We start from the raw sequence: 19,190 nt of genomic DNA, 5'->3' as shown, positions 1-19,190 counted from the left end.
GTCATTCTCTATTTCGCTTAGAATAATAGCCTCTAGTTCATCCACGTTGTTTGCCAGCCTCTTTTTGTTGATGATTTATTGTTTAAAACTTTCACTGTAGCCTTTAATAACTAAATTGGTTTTGGTATTAAATGTTTTATTATAGGAGCTGAGCACTATAAAACAATGTGTAGAATAGAATAAATGGATTTAAATTTCTCCCATTGTAGACCAAAGAGATTGACCTTTTTTTTTTTTTAAGAGAGAAAGCACATGCAAGAGCAAGCAGAGTGGGGCAGAGGGAGAGAATCTTAAGCAGGCTGATGTCCAGCGTGGACCCTGACGTGGGGCTTGATCTCACAACCCTGAGATCATGACCTGAGCCAAAATCAAGAGTCTGATGCTTAACCAACTGAGTCACCCAGGTGCCCCAAGATTAATCTATAACAGTGCAGATACCTAACTTATTTGGGTGGTCATCTATTTCTGCAGCCTTGAGAACTCATCCAGGTGGCTTATTTTATTGATCTCATGGATTCCACAACAAATGTGGTTAGGGAATCTTTAAAGCCTCTTATAATTTAATATAATCTTAAATATTTCCCCAGGTAACATGTAGCCATTTAAAAATTTTTTTTCAGAATAACTGAAAAGAGAAGTAATAATTAATAGCCATTACATCCAGAACCAAGTGTGATTTAGGGTTTTTTCTTTCCAGGGAACTAGTCGTTGTGGCCCAGTGGAGTTAAAATACCTTAAGTCTGTTCTCTAGCACTTGCATTGTGTAGCTGGTCTAGTCAGTCACCTCCCATCCAAACTGCAGCTTTTGAAAAGTGAAAACTGAATCTGATGATGCAGTTGAAAAGCTGCTGAGTCCCTGGAGGGCATGTGCTGTGGGCAGATAGGGTGCAGAGCAGTCCTTAGACCATGCAACAGGGAGCACCACTGCACCAGGTGTGAGCGCCCTCTCATGTCCCAGGTTTGGTGCCCTCACCCACCCCACCCACTGGTTCACCTCCACAGAAGTGCTAGAAGCTTTACCAAACACCCTCTCATTTGGAGTCTTCTGAATTCCTGATTCCAGTGGGTTAAGATTGAAATCAATATCTTCCCTTCTCATAGTCTTATAGATGAAGAGTTATGTTGAGTTTGTTAACCTTGATGGACTGTGTTTCTCTGAAATATAGAAGGGGTATTTGGGGATTTGCTGTGCTATGAAGGTATTTTTTAACTTGCATATCTTGACCTAAAATGTAACACAAGTTTTTTTGTAGTTTATTTTTTTAATTTTTTAAATTTTTATTTATTTATTTATTTATTTATTTATTTATTTATTTATTTATTTGAGAGGGAGAGAGCAGCGGGGAGGGACAGAGAGAAAGGGAGAGAGAGAATCCTAAGCAGGGGCTGGGTCTCACAACCTTGAGATCGTGACCTGAGCCAAAATCAAGAGTTGGCTGCTAAACCAACTGAGCCACCCAGGTGCCCTGCTTTGTAGTTATTTTGTAAAAATACTTATGGGCCATTTTATTTGGCCTTATGGCCATAATATAAGGGGTACAGATTATTTTTGGCCCTAACTCTGATGGCCTGTCACTTGTTGTTAGGGTCTAAGCTTTGATAGAGTTTTTCTTCAGTTCTTCAGGGTACTGAATTGGGTTTTGCCTTTAATCTTGCAGCACCCACAGATCCAGAAGAAATCTCAGTACATCAAGTACCTTTGTTGTGATGATGTGAGGACCCTGCATCAGTGGGTCAATGGTATCCGCATTGCAAAGGTAGGGTGTTCTTTTTGGTTTGATGATAGAATAATGAGGTGTTTCATGATATAGTTTTGATTGTCATGACAATTATCCTAATCATTTCATGTTTTTGATTTTGTCAGTGTTTTCTGAGGCCTAATAAGTTTTATGTTTTAAATGTCTTAGGGGATAAACATTTAACAGTTGGTATCCCTGGAATAATACTGCTGGTAAAAGCTTGTGTAGCACCAGAGTGATTTATTTTGTCTCTGAAGAACACATTATATGATTCTTATATAGCAGAGTTTAGCCTAAGCAAAAGAAATTTTTTGAGAATTAAATCGCCTCAGGGTGGGAATAGGGGAATAAATAAGCAGGACACAGGATTTTTAGGGCCATGAAAATATTCATACTCTGTGTGATACTGTAGTGGTGAATACATGTCATTATACATTTCTCCAAACCCATAGAATGTACAACACCGAGAGTGAGCCTAAGGCAAACTGTGGACGTTGATTGTTATGTGTTAATGTAGGTTCACCGATTGAAACAAATGCGCCCTCTGGTGGAGAATGTTGAAAATGAGATTGTGTTTCTCTACCTTCCTGTCAGTTTTGCTGTGGACCTAAAAGTGCTGTAAAACAAGAGCCTTTGAAAAAATTTTAAGGAATATTTATGCCCATTAAGTGAAAATAAAATTTATGATAGGTATAAAATCAAAGTTGTATTGGGAATAACCAAAAAAACTATACCGATAACGAACAAATCAAGTGTTAACTTCTTGCTGCCTTTCTTAAAATGAGGATAAATAAGATTTGATGGTAATTTACTGGTATTAAAAATAATTTTGATTTAATTTAGGTATTAATTTTAGTGCAAACTGTGAATCAGTAAACAGAAAAGTATCCCCCTTTCTTACCTCATCCATCTGTATCATACCCAGTAATGTTCAGATGTCATAATTTACTGCCTTCTGTTTAGTACGGGAAACAGCTCTACATGAACTATCAAGAAGCCTTGAAGAGGACAGAGTCAGCTTATGATTGGACTTCCTTATCCAGCTCCAGCATTAAATCAGGATCCAGTTCTTCGAGCATCCCAGGTAGTTTGAAATGCTGACAGCCAATAGGAAGACATCTCTATAGACTGACAGCAGGCCTGGTTACTTCAGCAAGGTTCTTAAAACCAGAGCTGGACCTAATGTCTAAATTATAAAATAAATTTTGTTATGGTGGTTAGAGGGGACAATATCATGGGCTAGTTCACAAATGTATTTGATATGGAGTACCAGTGTATAGAGTTTTAAATCCAGGAGTGTTGTTACGTATATTTACAAAGTTTATTTCAGACTCAGTCATACTGCTGAACAACAGCTGTTAATGCATTACTGGGGATAGAAAAGTTGCTTGGAGAAAATCTCCAACCTCAGAATCCATGATGAAACTGCCCTCCTTCCCCATCGGTTTCCTGACATTTCAGCAGAGTGAAAATAACTAGAATTAGTTCAGTATCACAATTAAGGAGGCCGTTTAAGTCATCAAACTTACTAAAGTTTTCACTAGAAATCAGTGATACTCAAAAAGTGCTTATTTTCACATTTCCACATCCTTTAAATAAGTATGCTATGATCACACCTTAAAATAAATGCTTCTTTCCCTTCAAAATATTGCATGAATAATAACTATGTCCTCTAAAAGCAAAATATTTTTTTTTGTTCTGACATCACATGAAAGCAGTAATAACTTTAGGAAATATTTGACTAAAAAAAAAAAACCCTCTTGTTATTTATTAGTACAACATATAAATTTGTCTTTCAGTCTATGTTTTTACGTGGCTATGTATGTATACTTTAAGGAAATTTTTTTCAGAATCTGTTTTACTTTAGGATAAAATAAAAACATGGACTTTTTAAAAAAGAAGTATTTGACTAAAAAGTTGTATGACTAATTAATCTCTAAGTAAGTAGAAACAAAATGAGAATGTGTATATCCATGGGTTAATATACATGTATTTCCTAGTGCTGTGCACTGAGAGAACTAGGAGCAGTGACACCCCAGGAGCAGCGAAAATACAGAGTGCCTTGATCTTGGTTTTCTAATGCCATTTTCCAGAAGAAAGGAACTAGGGCTCTGTGGTGAACAGCTGGTTCTAGTGCTGTGGCAGAGAATAAGATGAGCCTGAAGCAGCTTATGTTGAAAGAAGTGTTCAAAACACAGTGGTGGGGCTGTGTAAAGGGACACAGGAGCCAACCTGAGAGAGTGTCCAGGGGCCAAAGCTGAAACAATTTGAGCAACAGAATAACATAGTGTAAGATTATAATCCAAATTATAAAATAAACAGCCAGCAGTCCATACTGATATACATTATTGAATAAATGGGAAAGAGACAGATCTTCTGTGTGGAAGATTTCTAAATGATTTATGCAGGCACTCTGCCCTCAAGGAGATGGAGCTTAATTCTACCCTCAAGTGTGGGTTGTACAGAGTGACTTGCTTCCAAAGAGGGTAGTTGGGTGTGGGGGAAAGGGGAGTAACAGTGGAAGAACCTGACAAACAGTACCCCAACCAAGTGATCAAGGGCAGTATCTTCAGTAATATGTTCTGTTGATAGCATGTACCTTTTACACAATGTGATGAGATTGGCACTTTCCCTCTCTTGGTCTTCCTCTCCAAATTTCATAACTCCGTCTAATCAAGAGAAAAACATCAGACAAATCAAAATTGAGAAACATTCTATAAAATACCTGACCCAGTACTCCTCAGAACTGTCAAGGTCATCAAAAACAAGGAGAACCTGAGAAACTATCATAGGAGACATGACAACTATAATGTGATATCCTGGATGGGATCCTGGATTTAAAAAAAAAAATTGGACATTACAGAAGAACGAGTGAAATCCAAGTAAAGTTCGAAGTGTAGTTATTAGTAATGTATCAGTGTTGGTTCCTTAGTTGTGACAAATGTACCATGGTAATGTAGCAAGTTAATAATGAGGTAAATTGGGTGCTAGGTATGTAGGAACTCTGTGCTAGCTTTGGAACATTTCCATAAATCTAAAACTATTCTGAAAATATTTATTAAAGGGGAGGAAGACCCTTTTGAGATAATGGATTGAGAAAGGCAAGGTAAGAGTAAGTCACAAGTAAGATTTTAGAAAAATTAAGGGAGAGATTTGAGAAAAAAGATGCCATAATATTTTTTAAATTCATATAGCATTAATGCAGGTGCATTAATGCACACATTTTATGAAGTGGAATGGTTCCTTTTCCTAGTCCAGCATCATCCCTCCTTATACAGTGTTAAATATTATGTAGACTTGTAAATATAAATTGCAGAATCGTATTCATTCATGCTGAAGAGAGCTCAAGGATTCACATGTTCCAGCCTCCTATCTTATAGGCTCTTGTTCTGGTTAGTAATTAAACAGGGATGTAGGAGGCTAGTGAAGTTGCAACTTTTTAAAAAACACTCAGCGGGGCACCTGGGTGGCTCAGTCGTTAAGCGTCTGCCTTCAGCTCAGGGCGTGATCCCGGGGTCCTGGGATCGAGCCCCGCATCAGGCTCCTCCCCTGGAAGCCTGCTTCTTCCTCTCCCACTCCCCCTGCTTGTGTTCCCTCTTTCACTGGCTGTCTCTATCACTGTCAAATAAATAAAATCTTTAAAAAAAAAAAAAACACTCAGCAATTACACAAGATACAAGTGTTGGCGAGAATGTGGAGAAAAAGGAACGCTTATGCACTCTTGGTAGGAACGGAAATTGGTGCAGCCACTGTGGAAAACAGTATGGATGTTCCTCAAAAAATTAAAAATAGAAGTACCCTGTGATCCAGGAATCACACCCTGGAGTATTTACCCGAAGAATACAAAAACACTAGTTCAGAAGGATATATGCACCCCTATTCTATGGCAGCATTATTTACAATATCCAAGCTATGGAACTATGAAAGAGTCCAGATGTCTATAGATGGATGAATGGGTAAAGAAGATGGGGTGTGTATGTGTATGGGATATTATTCAGCCATAAAAAATGAAATCTTGCCAATTTGCAACATGGGTGGAGCTAGAGAGTGTTATGCTAAGCCAAATAAGTCAGAGAAAGACAAATACCAGATGATTTCACTCGTGTGGAATTTAAGAAACAAAACAAATGAGTAAAGAAAGGGGGGGGGCAACCCAAGAAATAGACTCTTAACTATAGAGAACAAACTGATGGTGACCAGAGGGGAGGTGGGTGGGGGGATGGGTGAAATAGGTAATGGGGATTAAGGAAGACACATTGTGATGAGGACTGAGTATAGAATTGTTGAATCACTATATTGTACACCTGAAACTAATATAACTGTTATTTATACTGGAATTAAAAACCTTTAAAAGACTCAGCAATTGAACGATGAAGAAAGAAGAAAACAGAGTAGGTTTTATCCTATATTTTTGCCTGAGGATATGTCTTAACTTTATCCAAAGGAGTTCTTAGCTATTATCTCTGTACTGCTTTGGCTAACTTGGCTGGACTTGATTACTAAAGCAATCTAGTAATACCCCTCTCCACAGAGTCATCAGATAGGACTAGCCTTAACACCCGAATCTCCACCAGATGTCAGCCATTGGGCTGGGTGCTTCCTTCTGCATGGTTATCTTACACCTGACTTGGGGTCCAATGACATAATCTCCCCAGGTCCCTCATCCTGGATGTCACACAGACATCCGGTGTATCCTCCACCATTCCCAGCAACCCTGAGCTCAAGCGAGAAGTGTTTTCTAGGGATTCAGGTACTGGCACCATCAGGCAGCCGGCTACACTGTACCCTGGCCTCCCGGCAAGGCAAGAACACCTCTTCCAGGTTGTCCGGGTACTAGTAATGTTATACAAACCTTTCATTGTAATGTTAAGTCTGTCATGGTGAATTGTTTAAGAAGAATCAAGATTTTCTATTAGCCCTAAGGTAAGGGAAGTTTTCTAGAGGAAAGTTTGAAGTGTGTTTATATGAAATGAGTTGAGTAAAAGTAACTTGTTGCAGTCCTGCATAGCATCTGATCTTGTGTAAAAGAGCTAGCTAAATGTACATATTCATACCGTCGGAATAACAACTTATTTAATCCTGTTTTTGAAAATCTATTTTAAACAGAGTCTCAGTCAAATCATTCTAATCAATCTGACAGTGGAGTGTCTGATACTCAGCCAGCAGGACACATCCGCTCCCAGAGTATTGTAAGCTCCATCTTCTCTGAAGCCTGGAAACGTGGCACTCAGTTGGAAGAATCCAGCAAGGTAGGTAACACACTGGTGTTAATGTATATAAAAAGAATCTCTGATGTTCCATGGGTTTATTTTGTTGTTCTTTTATTCCTTATTAGAACTCTTTCTTGGCCCTATTTTAGTATTCTTACTTTGACTTCTCTTCAGAAATGAGTATCTGTGAATTGGCTCTAATGACCTAAGATCTCAAACTGGCAATTTAACGACTTAATCGATGGCTCACACTTTTAAGGAGTAATGATTTCTTCCTTTTTACCCTTGATCAATTGGGATGAAGCAACACCATTTAGTGCCAGTGCCCTAACTTTGTTTCAGAGAAGCTGCTAATGGTTCGTTACTCATTATTAATTTAATTTATTCAGACTCCTTCCTTCTGTTCTTTCATGCTTTTTGGCATTTCTCTGCACATTGATGAATTTTCTCAAATTTTAGTATATGCAGAAGACTAAATTCAGATTAATCCTCTTAAAATTTTGGATCCCTGAACTTTGTACGGGACACTTCAATGACACTGAAGGATGCATTGTAATTATTGCAGGATTGTTTAGAAATATTTAGGTTCTTTAGCCCAGGTGAAAGCATGTCAGACTGCCTCTGAAGTTCTGTGGGCAGCATCGTGTCCTGGCTGTACCTGCCCTCTGAGGAGGCAGGAGCTCATGCCATCACTGAGGGACCAGTGGCACAACTGGCCTGAGTGTTGTGTTTTTACCCAATAATCATTGTGATTTTTTTTGTTCTTTTGGTCTGAATCACTTACACAAGTACACTCACCAATGAGAATTAAATGGATAGTTTCCCTTAATTTATTCCTTTATTTGCATATGTGGTATGTTTACTGCCCCTCAGCAAGAGGCATTAGTAGCCCTATGTGGGGGTGGAACACTCTGTCTTAGAAATAAATATTTGAAAATTGGTTCTAATGACTTGAATTCTCAAAACACTGACAGTTTGTTTAACTCCCTTATTGGGGGCTCAGATTTTAAGACATAATTCTGTCTCCCTTTCCCCACTTAATCAATTTGGATGAAACAGCCCTATCTGGTGCTAATAACTCTGTTAAACAATTCAGATATCCAAAGAAAAGTCTTCTCCCTTACTACATTTTTAATAGTGTTAACCATGTACATTTTAAATGAAAGGCCAAGAGAAAAATAATAATAATAATAATAATAATAATAATAATAATAATAATAATAAACGAAGGATCCGAATGCTCTGTGCTGAAGCAGCAGTTTGGTCGTGGTGTTTCCGGAGCACACGCCGTGCCGTGCAGCAGTGATGGTCTGTCTGTCTTGACCCCACCTGTGTTTCTTCTGTTACCTCAGCCTCAGGTGCCAAATGAGAAGGCCAGCACAGCTAAGGTCTGCACCCCTGCAGCAGCCAGGACAGGGTCAAGTTAAGGTCAGGGGCTGTTCTTTGGAAACACATTAACCTGGGTGACTCCTGTAACCAAGTCTCGCAGACTAATGCTTTTTACTTTGTGCAATTTTTAAAGAAACATGTGAGTGTCCTGGTGGGCATTAGAATTCAGCCCTGTCCTGAGCCTTCTAGTCTACTAACCTGAGCGTTCTCGATGCTAATTAGATGTCACTTGTAGTTTGGAAACAAATGGTTTATCTTGGATCCTCACAGTCTGTTCAAAGAACCTAAAACATGTGCCCAAACTTTATTAAACCAAGGGCTCTTCCTTTGCTCTTTTCAAAAGTACTTGAACCACATTCATGCATGAGCGGCTCCATGACACAGATGACCAGATGTGGTAATCGGGCAGTGGTGGAGGTGCCCCGAGGGGCTGGTCAGCAAGTTGTTGGCAAACTTTAGCTGCCATTTCTGGATATGTTTCCTTTAGTTTTCTAAGGTTTCCTCTCATTTTCTCCTGGCTTTTTCTGTATGGTATTTTTATAATCTTTTGCTGTATTGTTTATAAAGCATTTCTTTATGTATTTTCCAGTAAAACAAATGTAAAGAATGCCCCCCCTTTACCTGCATTGCTGGACTTCTGTGCATGTTGGATGCAAGTGTCTCACACGAACACGAGTGTGTGTGTCAAGCTCATTCATTCCTGTGTGACTGTGCACGCCCTGCTGAACATTCTCATATTCTCACGTGTCAGCTTGCTAGCATCACAGAGCCATCCTCATTCCTCGGGAGGCCCTCCACCAGCACTCCTAAACCCAGTTATGGCATCTGCTTGAGGTGGATGCAGCCATGGACTGAAAGGTGAACTCGAGCCATCACATCTCCGCTTGCCACAGTCCGGGGGGGGGTCAGCACACAGAAGTCCTCCCACGGGGGCTCCTGTTCGTGGCAGGTGTGTGAAAGTCAGGGCTCAAAAATCAGCCCATCACTGATCAGCAGGACATTTTCCCTAGATTGTTAGGCAGTCTTGACATTTGAGAGTATTGCTGGTGAACAAATTCGCTGTGCCCTTGTTGCCCAGGGAGTCTGATTTTCGCCTTCCTGACATTGTCCCACTGCTGAGTCCTTTCTCGCTTGTCCCAGATTCCTTGCTGTTTAGTTTGACGCAGTCAAAGCTTACCTCTGTAACTGTTATGTTTGTTGTGTTTTCTCTCTCCCACCCCACCCCCCTTTTATGCTCCTTTTAGGCCAGAATGGAGTCTATGAATCGACCCTACACTTCACTCATGCCCCCTTTATCCCCACAGCCCAAGCTGGTCACCCCCTACACTGCCTCACAGCCTTCCCCACCTCTACCTCCTCCACCCCCACCTCCTCCCCCACCCCCACCTCCCCCACCCCCCCCCTCCCCCTCCCCTGCCCAGCCAGTCTGCACCTTCTGCTGGCTCAGCAGCCACGATGTTCGTCAAGTACAGCACAATAACCAGGCTGCAGAACGCTTCTCAGCACTCAGGACCCCTGTTCAAGCCTCCACCACCCTCAGTGATGCAGTCTCTGGCCTCCACCTCCCAGTCAGGAAAGCCTCAGATCCTGGTGCCCCCCAATGGAGTCGTTCCTCCACCCCCTCCTCCGCCCCCACCCCCAACCCCGGGCTCAGCTATGGCCCAGCTCAAACCGGCACCCTGCACCCCATCCCTCCCACAGTTCAGCCCTCCACCTCCTCCACTAAAGATTCATCACATTCAGCATGCCACTCAAGTGGCCCCTCCAGCGCCACCACCCCCCCCTCCTATCCCTGCACCTCTCCCTCCCCAAGCGCCCCCCAAACCCCTTGTGACGATGCCCCCACCAACTAGCACCAAGACTGTGCCACCTGTTATGACACAAGCTGTGCCACCCACACCTACTCCTCCAGCCCCCCCAGCAAAAAAGCAGCCAGCTTTTCCTGTCTCCCATATTCCACCCTCTCCCCCTGCTCCTCCTGGTCCAGTCCCCCCACCCACGTTACCCAAGCAGCAGAGCTTCTGTGTAAAACCACCTCCCTCTCCGCTGTCTCCGGTGCCCTCGGTCGTGAAGCAGATAGCCAGCCAGTTTCCGCCCCCTCCAGCCCCTCCTCCCGTGGAGCAGCCCTTCAAGCCTCCCTCAGCAAATGTGGCCCCACAGTCTCCTCCTGCTGTAAAAGCAAAGCCCAAGTGGCAGCCCAGCTCTATCCCTGTCCCCTCTCTGGATTTCCCCCCTCCTCCTCCTGAGAGCAGCCTGGTGTTTCCCCCTCCTCCTCCTCCTCCCCCTCCTCCTCCACCACCACCACCTCCGCCTCCACCCCCACCAGCCCCGGCCCCAGCCCCACCGCCACTGACAGCTACACCCACAGCTTCTCCTGCCTCCGACAAAAGTGGATCTCCAGGCAAAAAGACCAGTAAGACATCCAGCCCGGGGGCAAAGAAACCTCCCCCAACCCCACAGCGAAACTCCAGCATTAAGTCCAGCAGTTGCGCAGAGCACCCTGAGCCTAAGAGACCCTCAGTAGACAGTCTAGTGAGCAAGTTTGCATCGCCAGCAGAACCCTCAGGGTCTCCCAGCAAAGAGACCCCAACACCTCCAGCAGCGCCCCCAAAACCGGGAAAACTAAATCTTTCTGGCGTTAACCTTCCCGGAGTTCTCCAACAAGGGTGTGTGTCGACAAAAGCATCTGTCCTGAGTGGGCGTGGAAAGGACTCTGTAGTAGAATTTCCTTCTCCTCCATCGGATTCTGACTTTCCACCCCCTCCACCTGAAATAGAGCTTCCTCTGCCCCCCATAGAGATTCCAGCTGTATTCTCGGGAAACACCTCTCCCAAAGTGGCAGTCGTTAATCCTCAACCACAGCCATGGTCCAAAACATCCACGAAGAAGGCCCCTCCACCCACACGACCCAAACGGAATGACAGCACCCGCCTCACTCAAGCAGAGATCTCTGAGCAGCCAGCAATGGCCACAGTTGTGCCACAAGTGCCCACCTCTCCCAAATCCAGCCTTAGTGTCCAGCCTGGATTCCTCGCTGACCTCAACAGGACACTGCAACGCAAGTCCATCACCCGGCATGGCTCGCTCTCCTCCTCCCGCGTGTCCAGAGCAGAACCCACAGCCACCATGGATGACATGGCATTGCCGCCGCCCCCCCCGGAACTGCTTTCTGACCAGCAGAAAGCCAGTTACGGAGGTAGTCATATATCGGGCTATGCAACGTTGCGGAGAGGACCCCCTCCCGCTCCCCCCAAAAGAGACCAGAACACCAAGCTCTCGAGAGACTGGTAGTAGCTACCGTAGGATTTATTTTCATGGTATCTGTAATCAGTTCTACAATCAGCTCACCTGATCACCTATGAATTCTGGTGTTCAGAGCCTCCTAGTGTGATGTTGTTATTCAGGTAGTATCCAGCTATATGTGTGTGTACGTGTGCGTGGACACACAGAGCTATACATCTGTAGGTAGTGTGTGTATGTATATGTATATATATGTATACATATATGTATGTGTATATGTATATATATAGCTGAGAGTGAGTCTATTTATTCCTTTTCTCTCCTAATCTGAAAATGGGTTGTGTATTTCGGGTGGAAGAGGCATGGAAGGGGATGTGTGTCCTGTCCCTTATGATTTCTGTTATCTATCATGTGGATTGGACCAAAACTTCTAATGACTGACTTAGATGGCATTTTCTAAGTGTCCATGTGCAGCCGATCTGTGCATGTTGTGTATTATATATTAAGGAATAGATGTATTATGTGCTGTTTCTCAGTTTGGGAAGACAACAGAATGTTTGGTGTATCGATGGGGCTTTTGTGTTTGTTTATTCCCCGGTTAGCTGAAGTTCGAACTGCTTGGCTGACACTTCATTACTTACACACGAAGGGGCACTTTAAATCCAGAAACTGTCAGCATCACGGGTGGGTCACTAGCACAGTATGGGGAAGTTTCCACGGGTGTGTGTCCGTCCGTGGTTGTGCATAGGATGTAAACACATGATGTAACTGAACCATTCTAGTTGCAGTGGTGCCACCACGATCCCACCTGGTATCTGATGTGTTCTGTCACAGGTAAGCTCTCTGGACAATTTAGTACTGTAATCCCGGATAGTTCTTTCTGTACTGTTGGAAGTTTATTCATGAGCTTTGCGAAGCCTCATCAAGCTTGGCTTCGTGATCCTTGTTTTGATTTGTCGTAAGAGAATATCTGACACAATACCCCTGGAATGCTCCGTCCCAGTATGTCTTTGGGTCACCAGTTACCTTATAGTGTGTGCTTTAGGTAGGTGTTGATAGTAGAGCTCTGTAGACAATTGCTATATCAAATATATATACCCTGTGTCCGATACAGTGCGTCAGTACAAAAAACAAAATTACCTTCTGAAATGCGTCTTTTTTGTGTGTTGTTCTAGGATGGGTGATTAGGAAAGAACAGAACTGCCCCCTGTGCAGGTATCATCAGGTTGTGTATGGACTGTAGTGTACAGCAAAGAATTCGTTAAGTATGGGACTATCCCAGAGGGAGGGGAAAAGTGAGGTTTTTGACCATTTCATCCTCCGCTGCTGGCGCACACTAGGGTTCTTGCTTGCCGGAGCCTGGTCGTGGAGATTGTCCGGGTTCCCAGGTGTCCTGATGGAGCAGTGTAGTCCGAGTCCAGTGAGTGACCTTACATATTATGCATGTGCAGTTTGGTATAAAATGGAATCATTGCGCTAATGACACTACAATTCTGTATGCTTCACACTGCGCTTAGTGCTTTTTTTTTTTATCCTGTGAATTTTCCTTGGTATATGAGAGAAATACGTAGTCTCATCAGTTTATGATGATGAAGTGACCATTACAAATAAAATGCAATCTCAGAGCTGCTCGTAAACAATAAAAACTAGCCATCCCAGCAGTGGTAAATGAGCACATCTTGTAATGAAAGTCTCTACCTGTCGTGAATAAGGATTACCAGTGCAAACTGCAGAAATCTTTGACATTGTCCCGTAAGGAAAAAGTGATGTCAGTGCAGTGGGGCAGAGATAGTAAATAATGTGAGAATAAGCAAAAGTTGTTCTATATACACAAGATACTCCTATAAACCCACCTCCAAAAAAGGATTGCATCATAGAGAGTCCGAAGTGGCACCTCTCCATTGCCTAGATCTCTAGGATATTGTTCAGCAGCTCATGTGCTTCGAGAGCAATAAGACTATGTACCAGTGTGCATTTTTTAAAGCCCTGCTTCTTTAAAAGATACTTTTTGGATCTTTTCATTTGTTCTCAAAGTTTTGTGTGGTTGGTATTCTTAGACTTATGAAGTGACCTTTAAGACAGTCTGCATTGTTAATCTAAGCTTGCGCAGCGATTCCGGCAATGGTTGAGTACAGATGGCCAAGCTCTGCTGTAGTTTAGGAGTGAAGTAACTTCCCAAGTTTTGCCTACGGCTTTAGGTTCTAAGGATCACCCTTCTTTGTCAGGTAAGGTGATTAATACGAATCCAGTGATAGAAATATTCATCACTAGGGTTTTTGTGGTGGTGATGGTCTTTATTTTATGTGAAGTGGACTTCAACTTTCCTGGCGGGGGGGAAACAAGAATATTCCCTCAGTCTTCTTTCACCCATGATTTCAGCCTCAAGATACAGCGTAGCTTTAGTCAGTGTGGGGTTCCCTAGGACTTCTTGGCTTGTCAGTCCTGACAGCCACCCAAACCGATGCTTCCAGCATACCACTTTCCTGGAAGAGCAGACATCCTTTAGAACGCTTATGGCACCAAGAAGAGAGCAGGGCCAGAGGAGGAACTATGTCGTTTCTACCCCAATCCAATGGGTTGTCTACAACAGGTTGTTTTCCTTTAGGTTTCTCCAAGGACAGAAAAGGCTGTTAATCAGCTTTTTCCCCCTTTATGTGAAACACTGAATCAAAAAAACACAAAATAATACATAAGATTATATACTCTTAGCTTTTTACTCCTTAGTGGGGTGTTCTTAAATTTGGATTTTTGTTGGGATGTAGTTCTGTGGGGTTCTTTTGAGACTACTCTGTTATTTTTGTAACTTTTCTCTGGTGCGTTATTGGAGAACACCTACTGCCAGAGGACACTAGGACTGTGCCTTCTTCCACTGCCTTCTGCTCAGCAGCTCCTCCAACCCCACGTATCTGCTTCTGGGCAGAGAAGAAAATCTGGACAGCTAACTTGGCTGTCCTGAAAAATGAGTCGTGTGCTGTTGAGGGCAGTGCAAACAGGTGCCTGCTTCAGCTAGTGACTTGGTTAATTAGTGACAGCCCTAACCTCTACCACAGAGAATTTCAGAATTGGATCAGCCTGTGCTTCAAGTTTTGGTACTAACTCTGAAGGGCAATAGAGCCTATCCTGTTAATAAAACAAATGACACAGGTTCTAGGTAAGAATATAAATGCTAGACTATTCTGTATTGAAATTTTATTCAGCTGGGCTTTTACTAAAATAAATTTTCTTTAGCTGCTATAATTTTCCCTTAGGAAAGGTATTCTTATGGCTTTTAGAGGTACCCACTTAACTGTCAATTGGATTTTTTTAATTTTTGGGACTTTTTAAGATGAGAAAGATTGGTGACTTAAAAATTACAGGAAACAGTTTTCATCAGAAAATGTCAAAGTAACGTAGACGTGATGGTGTTTTACAGCCCTCTAACATCAAGGTGCTCCTTCCCACCGACGGCATACTCTCTGCTAAGGGCTGTGAACTGTCGTGGAAGTCCTCACTCCATGAAAGTTTACTTGCCACTAAAAACAATGCTGAGTTTATCAAGAACGTTTAAACAAAACTGGGAGACCATGAATAACTCCAATACAGTGACAAGCCTGAGATCAACATTAATAGGAGCCGTGCATCCTGTTAGTTTCAGGAGCTGCTCTCCTGGGAGAATGCAGCCGCCAGGAAGCTTGGGTCAAGGCTGTAAGCTTACAACATAGCCTGGGGGAAACAGTGTCAGGTAGTGGTATGGACTGGTTTTATTTGACTATCAAGCCACCAACAGAACCCTTTGTCACCTTTTTTCCTCAGCTAAAAGCAATTTGTTACGAACACGAGGTGAATTTAAACAAAAAAACTTTTCCCCTAGTTTTATGTTAATTTTTTCATATACCTTTAGAGCTAACAAATTACAACTGATACAATGTCTCCAATTTTATTCAAGTTTAGACCAGTTAAACCTGGATGGCCCTGTATGATTATAGGTGTAATGACTTGCTTTAAGTAAAGTAGGTATAATAATTTGGATTTATACACTTGATGAGAGGATGTCTACTTCTAAAACTTCCTTTTAGGTTACCAGTACCTTTTGGCACTTTTGACTTTTGCTTTATACACTTTACATCATTTATATAAAGTGGGTTATCCCTCACCCTATAGGGATATGTGCTCACTCACCAAGTTGAGCTTTGATGCACAGAGAGATCCAAGTACAATTAAGTATCCCACTGTCTTGTAAGATTTTCCTTTAAAAATTCAATAGAACATTTCTACACTTTTACTGGTGCATCCCTCCAAGTAAACAAGTGCTGTCTTCTTACTGTGCCCTCGGAAGGTCTACATGTAAAAGGAACCTGAAATTTAGCTGTAGAATAAATTTGCTAAGTAAAAACAATATACTTGATAAACACATAAGGGAAAAAATCTCCAATTTGTTTGCTCTTTGTTGAAGAGAAGACACTATCTGCTACAATCCCCAGTGCCTTGAACTCTTTTGGAGGAATAGCATTTAAAAAAAAAATCCAACAAGCAAACTTTGAGGTGCTAATGAAAGAGAAGGAAGATGAGTATTTGTAGTTTGCGCAAAAACAGAGAAAGTGTCTGTCTCGCAAGAGATGGCTTCATCTACCTGAATGGGGTCTGGCCGCTTTGTACCAAAGACATTTAGAGAAGTGAGTCGAGTCAGGGTGACGGCAAATACTACATAACAGATGGCTAAGCTCAGAAGTGACCAGGTTGATGACGGGTGGCTATTAATACCAAGCTCTTAACTGTTGAAGCCTCAACCTCTTCTTAGGCAGAACATGCTTGCAGCACTTTCAGAAAGTCTTTGCATTTGGGGAACTGTCCATTGTTTGTCAGATTTATTGTAACCTAATACCAAAAACTGCCATTTTTCATGATTCCTACTTCCTATATATTTTTTTTTCTACTTGTAAATAATCCCTCCTAGAAAATAAGCATTAACTGGAATGTTTCAAATGATTTTGCTTAATTTTATCATTAGCCACTAGTGAACTCCTTTTATAGAAATGTACATTTACAATATCATTAGCTTGTGCTAAACGTTGTAAAAACATTGTTTACTGTTTTAAAGGAAAGTTGCACATATTTAACTGGGATTGCTCCTTTTCCCATTTCTTGACAAAATGGAGTCAAGGCTTACACTGATACCTAGGCTGTGGGAGCTTTGCCATAAATAAATAGATACAATGTAGGAATATAGTTTTTTAAAGCATGAAAAAGAAGGCAAAAGGAACTGCATTATAAAGTACCCGATAGAGAACATTATTCAAGATTATGATTATGCACAGCTTGGTAAAGGTGAAGTTACAATTTTTCTTTCAGCTTTGTTGCTATTTTCTTCTGCTTAAATGTACGCTCTCATTTCATTATGTGCCTTGCTCCCTGATTGTGCAAACCTATATATAGATATATATATATATATATATGAGAGAGATATATTCAGTACTACTGATGATGTTTTTTTTGTTCTACTGCTGGATTAAGTTATTTTCCAAATTACGAGTTACTATTGGTGAACTATTGTAATGGCTTAGGACAGTAGTCATACAGTCAGTGTAAATTTGTTTTCAGTTCTGTGTTTTCATTATGTCAGCTTACCCAATCCTTAATAAAAAGAATACATAGATTTCATTTAAACATGGTTTAAATTTGGTTTTCGCTGTTTATGTTGGGGTGCCCATGAACAAACAAGATGTGCAGTAAGAACAAATTAAGTGGGAAGGTAAATTCAACTCCAACTTGATACGCTCAACTGGTTAAACTTCAGTTTGTACCAACAGAGGAGAGAGAAAGCTTTGGCTATTTAATCTAAGATTTTTTTTTTTCTTTAAACAAACAAAGTACAACCAAATCCAAAAAGGGATGCTTGTTGTTTCAAAGCTTTGGTATCACAATTCCGTGTTGACCTGCCATGTCAAGGTATGTATAAATGTGTATTTATAATGTATTTATGACTCACTATCGTTTGTCAAACGAGGGCAAAAAAAAAAAAAAGCTTTTTATTAAAAGAATTGTATTTAGGGACAAGTGATCAGAAAACCCTCATGTTACGTTAGAGCAACAGGAAAGGACTCTCCTATACACTTCGATTCACCACCTCAGTAACCTCTTTGGTTACTTGCATAAAAACAGTCACAAGACATTTGGACTTTTCATACTTTGTAGAATTTTATTTAGGTCAAGTTCTTAGTACACAGCAACAATTTCAAATACAATTTTGAAATTAAAAAGTGAATATTCCCCCACTCAGCTGGAGGTGGCTTAATGGCACACACAAGAAACATTACTGGCAACAGACTTGCTCCCTCAAGTTTTCCTGCATGATTTCTGTTCAACTCAGGACACCAATCCTCCCTGCAGGAGCTTAAAAATACAACTGGCCAGATCACAAGTTGTTTAACATTCTTTTTTGTAAACCATTTTAAGAAAAAAGATGCATGGACACAAAATATGAAAAACTGCTTTTCCATAGAATTCTGAAGTTGCAAAAGACATTCCCATCGTAATGTGAAAATAAGCTTTTTGTTTTTGTGTTTTTTACAAAAAAATCTCAAGATATTGAGCAAGGATCATTTATACACAGCTAGGCCCTATCATTTTACTTGTGAATTTTTTTTAAGAATTATGAAATTCTCAAGAAACAGGCATAAAGTAAACATAAGGTTATGAGTACAATGCCTCTGTTTAAGAACTGTTTTATAAGGCTCTCTCAAATAAGGCTGTTTGCTGTGCTCCTGCCAGTGCTGAAATCAGGTAACCTATTTTTGCTACATAGTACTGAGTGTAGTAGAAGGGTTAACATGAAGATTATATTCACGAATTAAGTTGTGCTTAGTGCACTCCTTTAAACAGTTTCAATACTGATGCTATTTATCGAAACAGCCTATCTTTTCAAGTATCCTCCTGAAGACATCAAGTAACACTCATAATTTTAAAAGAAACCTACAGCATATTAAGACAGCTGTAGAAAGAATACAGGTGTTGAGTCAGGAATTCTGTTGTTAATTAGCTGTTACCTGAAATGAAACTTCTAACCTCATCAGTTAAAATGAAAATGAACTAAATGTTTTTTTAAAATCTCATGTAGGTCTAAAATTCTATGATTCTAAGTAAATATCATGTGAGGGAAATCGTCACCTTAACACCAGTCAGGAGTTCCTGGCCAGAGAAGTTCAGAAGTGAACAGATGGGAAGTGATTCAGATCCCCATTCTTTTCAAAGACTTGGCAGTCACCTGCCAATTCCTCCATCAAACCCTTTTCCAAGGGAAAGGTGGCCTTCAGGACATGTCATGCTCTCTCCACCGAGGAGAAAACGTAATAAAAAAAATAAAGGAACAGCTTAATGCAGAAAAGTACCTGCTAAAAGAAAATGAACACAAAAGGATAAAAGCAAACTACCACCATTTTGATGCCTCTCAAAAGCAGAAAAATCCTAAGTAATCACCTGTAATCAACATAAGACTGTTAGGGAGGCACAGCTCCATCACAACATCACCGTAAAGATGCACAAACCTTCTGTCCAGAGGGGAAAGGAACAGCAGCAGCAGAAGGGGGGAAAGAAAGGGAGGGATAAGCATGTCTCACCTAGTGACTTCCTAGGAACA

The 19,190-nt window shown here is 41.3% G+C and overlaps 1 protein-coding gene and 1 pseudogene across 2 annotated transcripts in view; both read left to right on the top strand.

The window, feature by feature from the left end:
- The window catches only part of LOC123798225 (ras-associated and pleckstrin homology domains-containing protein 1), an 81,477-nt gene extending 71,759 nt beyond the window's left edge, over positions 1 to 9,718 (top strand). The window contains exons 13-17 of one of the 2 annotated variants that reach the window (XM_045806537.2): positions 1,659 to 1,757; positions 2,703 to 2,823; positions 6,846 to 6,988; positions 8,302 to 8,377; positions 9,583 to 9,718. In XM_045806537.2, the coding sequence (XP_045662493.1) occupies positions 1,659 to 1,757; positions 2,703 to 2,823; positions 6,846 to 6,988; positions 8,302 to 8,376 (438 nt within the window). In that variant the 3' untranslated portion in view covers position 8,377; positions 9,583 to 9,718. The other variant, XM_045806538.2, reaches the window with a different exon arrangement.
- On the top strand, positions 9,696 to 17,221 carry LOC148110798 (ras-associated and pleckstrin homology domains-containing protein 1 pseudogene; annotated as a pseudogene).
- The last annotated feature ends 1,969 nt before the right edge of the window (positions 17,222 to 19,190 follow it).

This window comes from Ursus americanus, chromosome 1 (genome assembly GCF_024610735.1).
Source record: "Ursus americanus isolate L20-20 chromosome 1, mUrsAme1.1.p, whole genome shotgun sequence".
Taxonomy (NCBI): domain Eukaryota; kingdom Metazoa; phylum Chordata; class Mammalia; order Carnivora; family Ursidae; genus Ursus; species Ursus americanus.
This window is presented reverse-complemented; position numbering and strand designations above follow the sequence as displayed.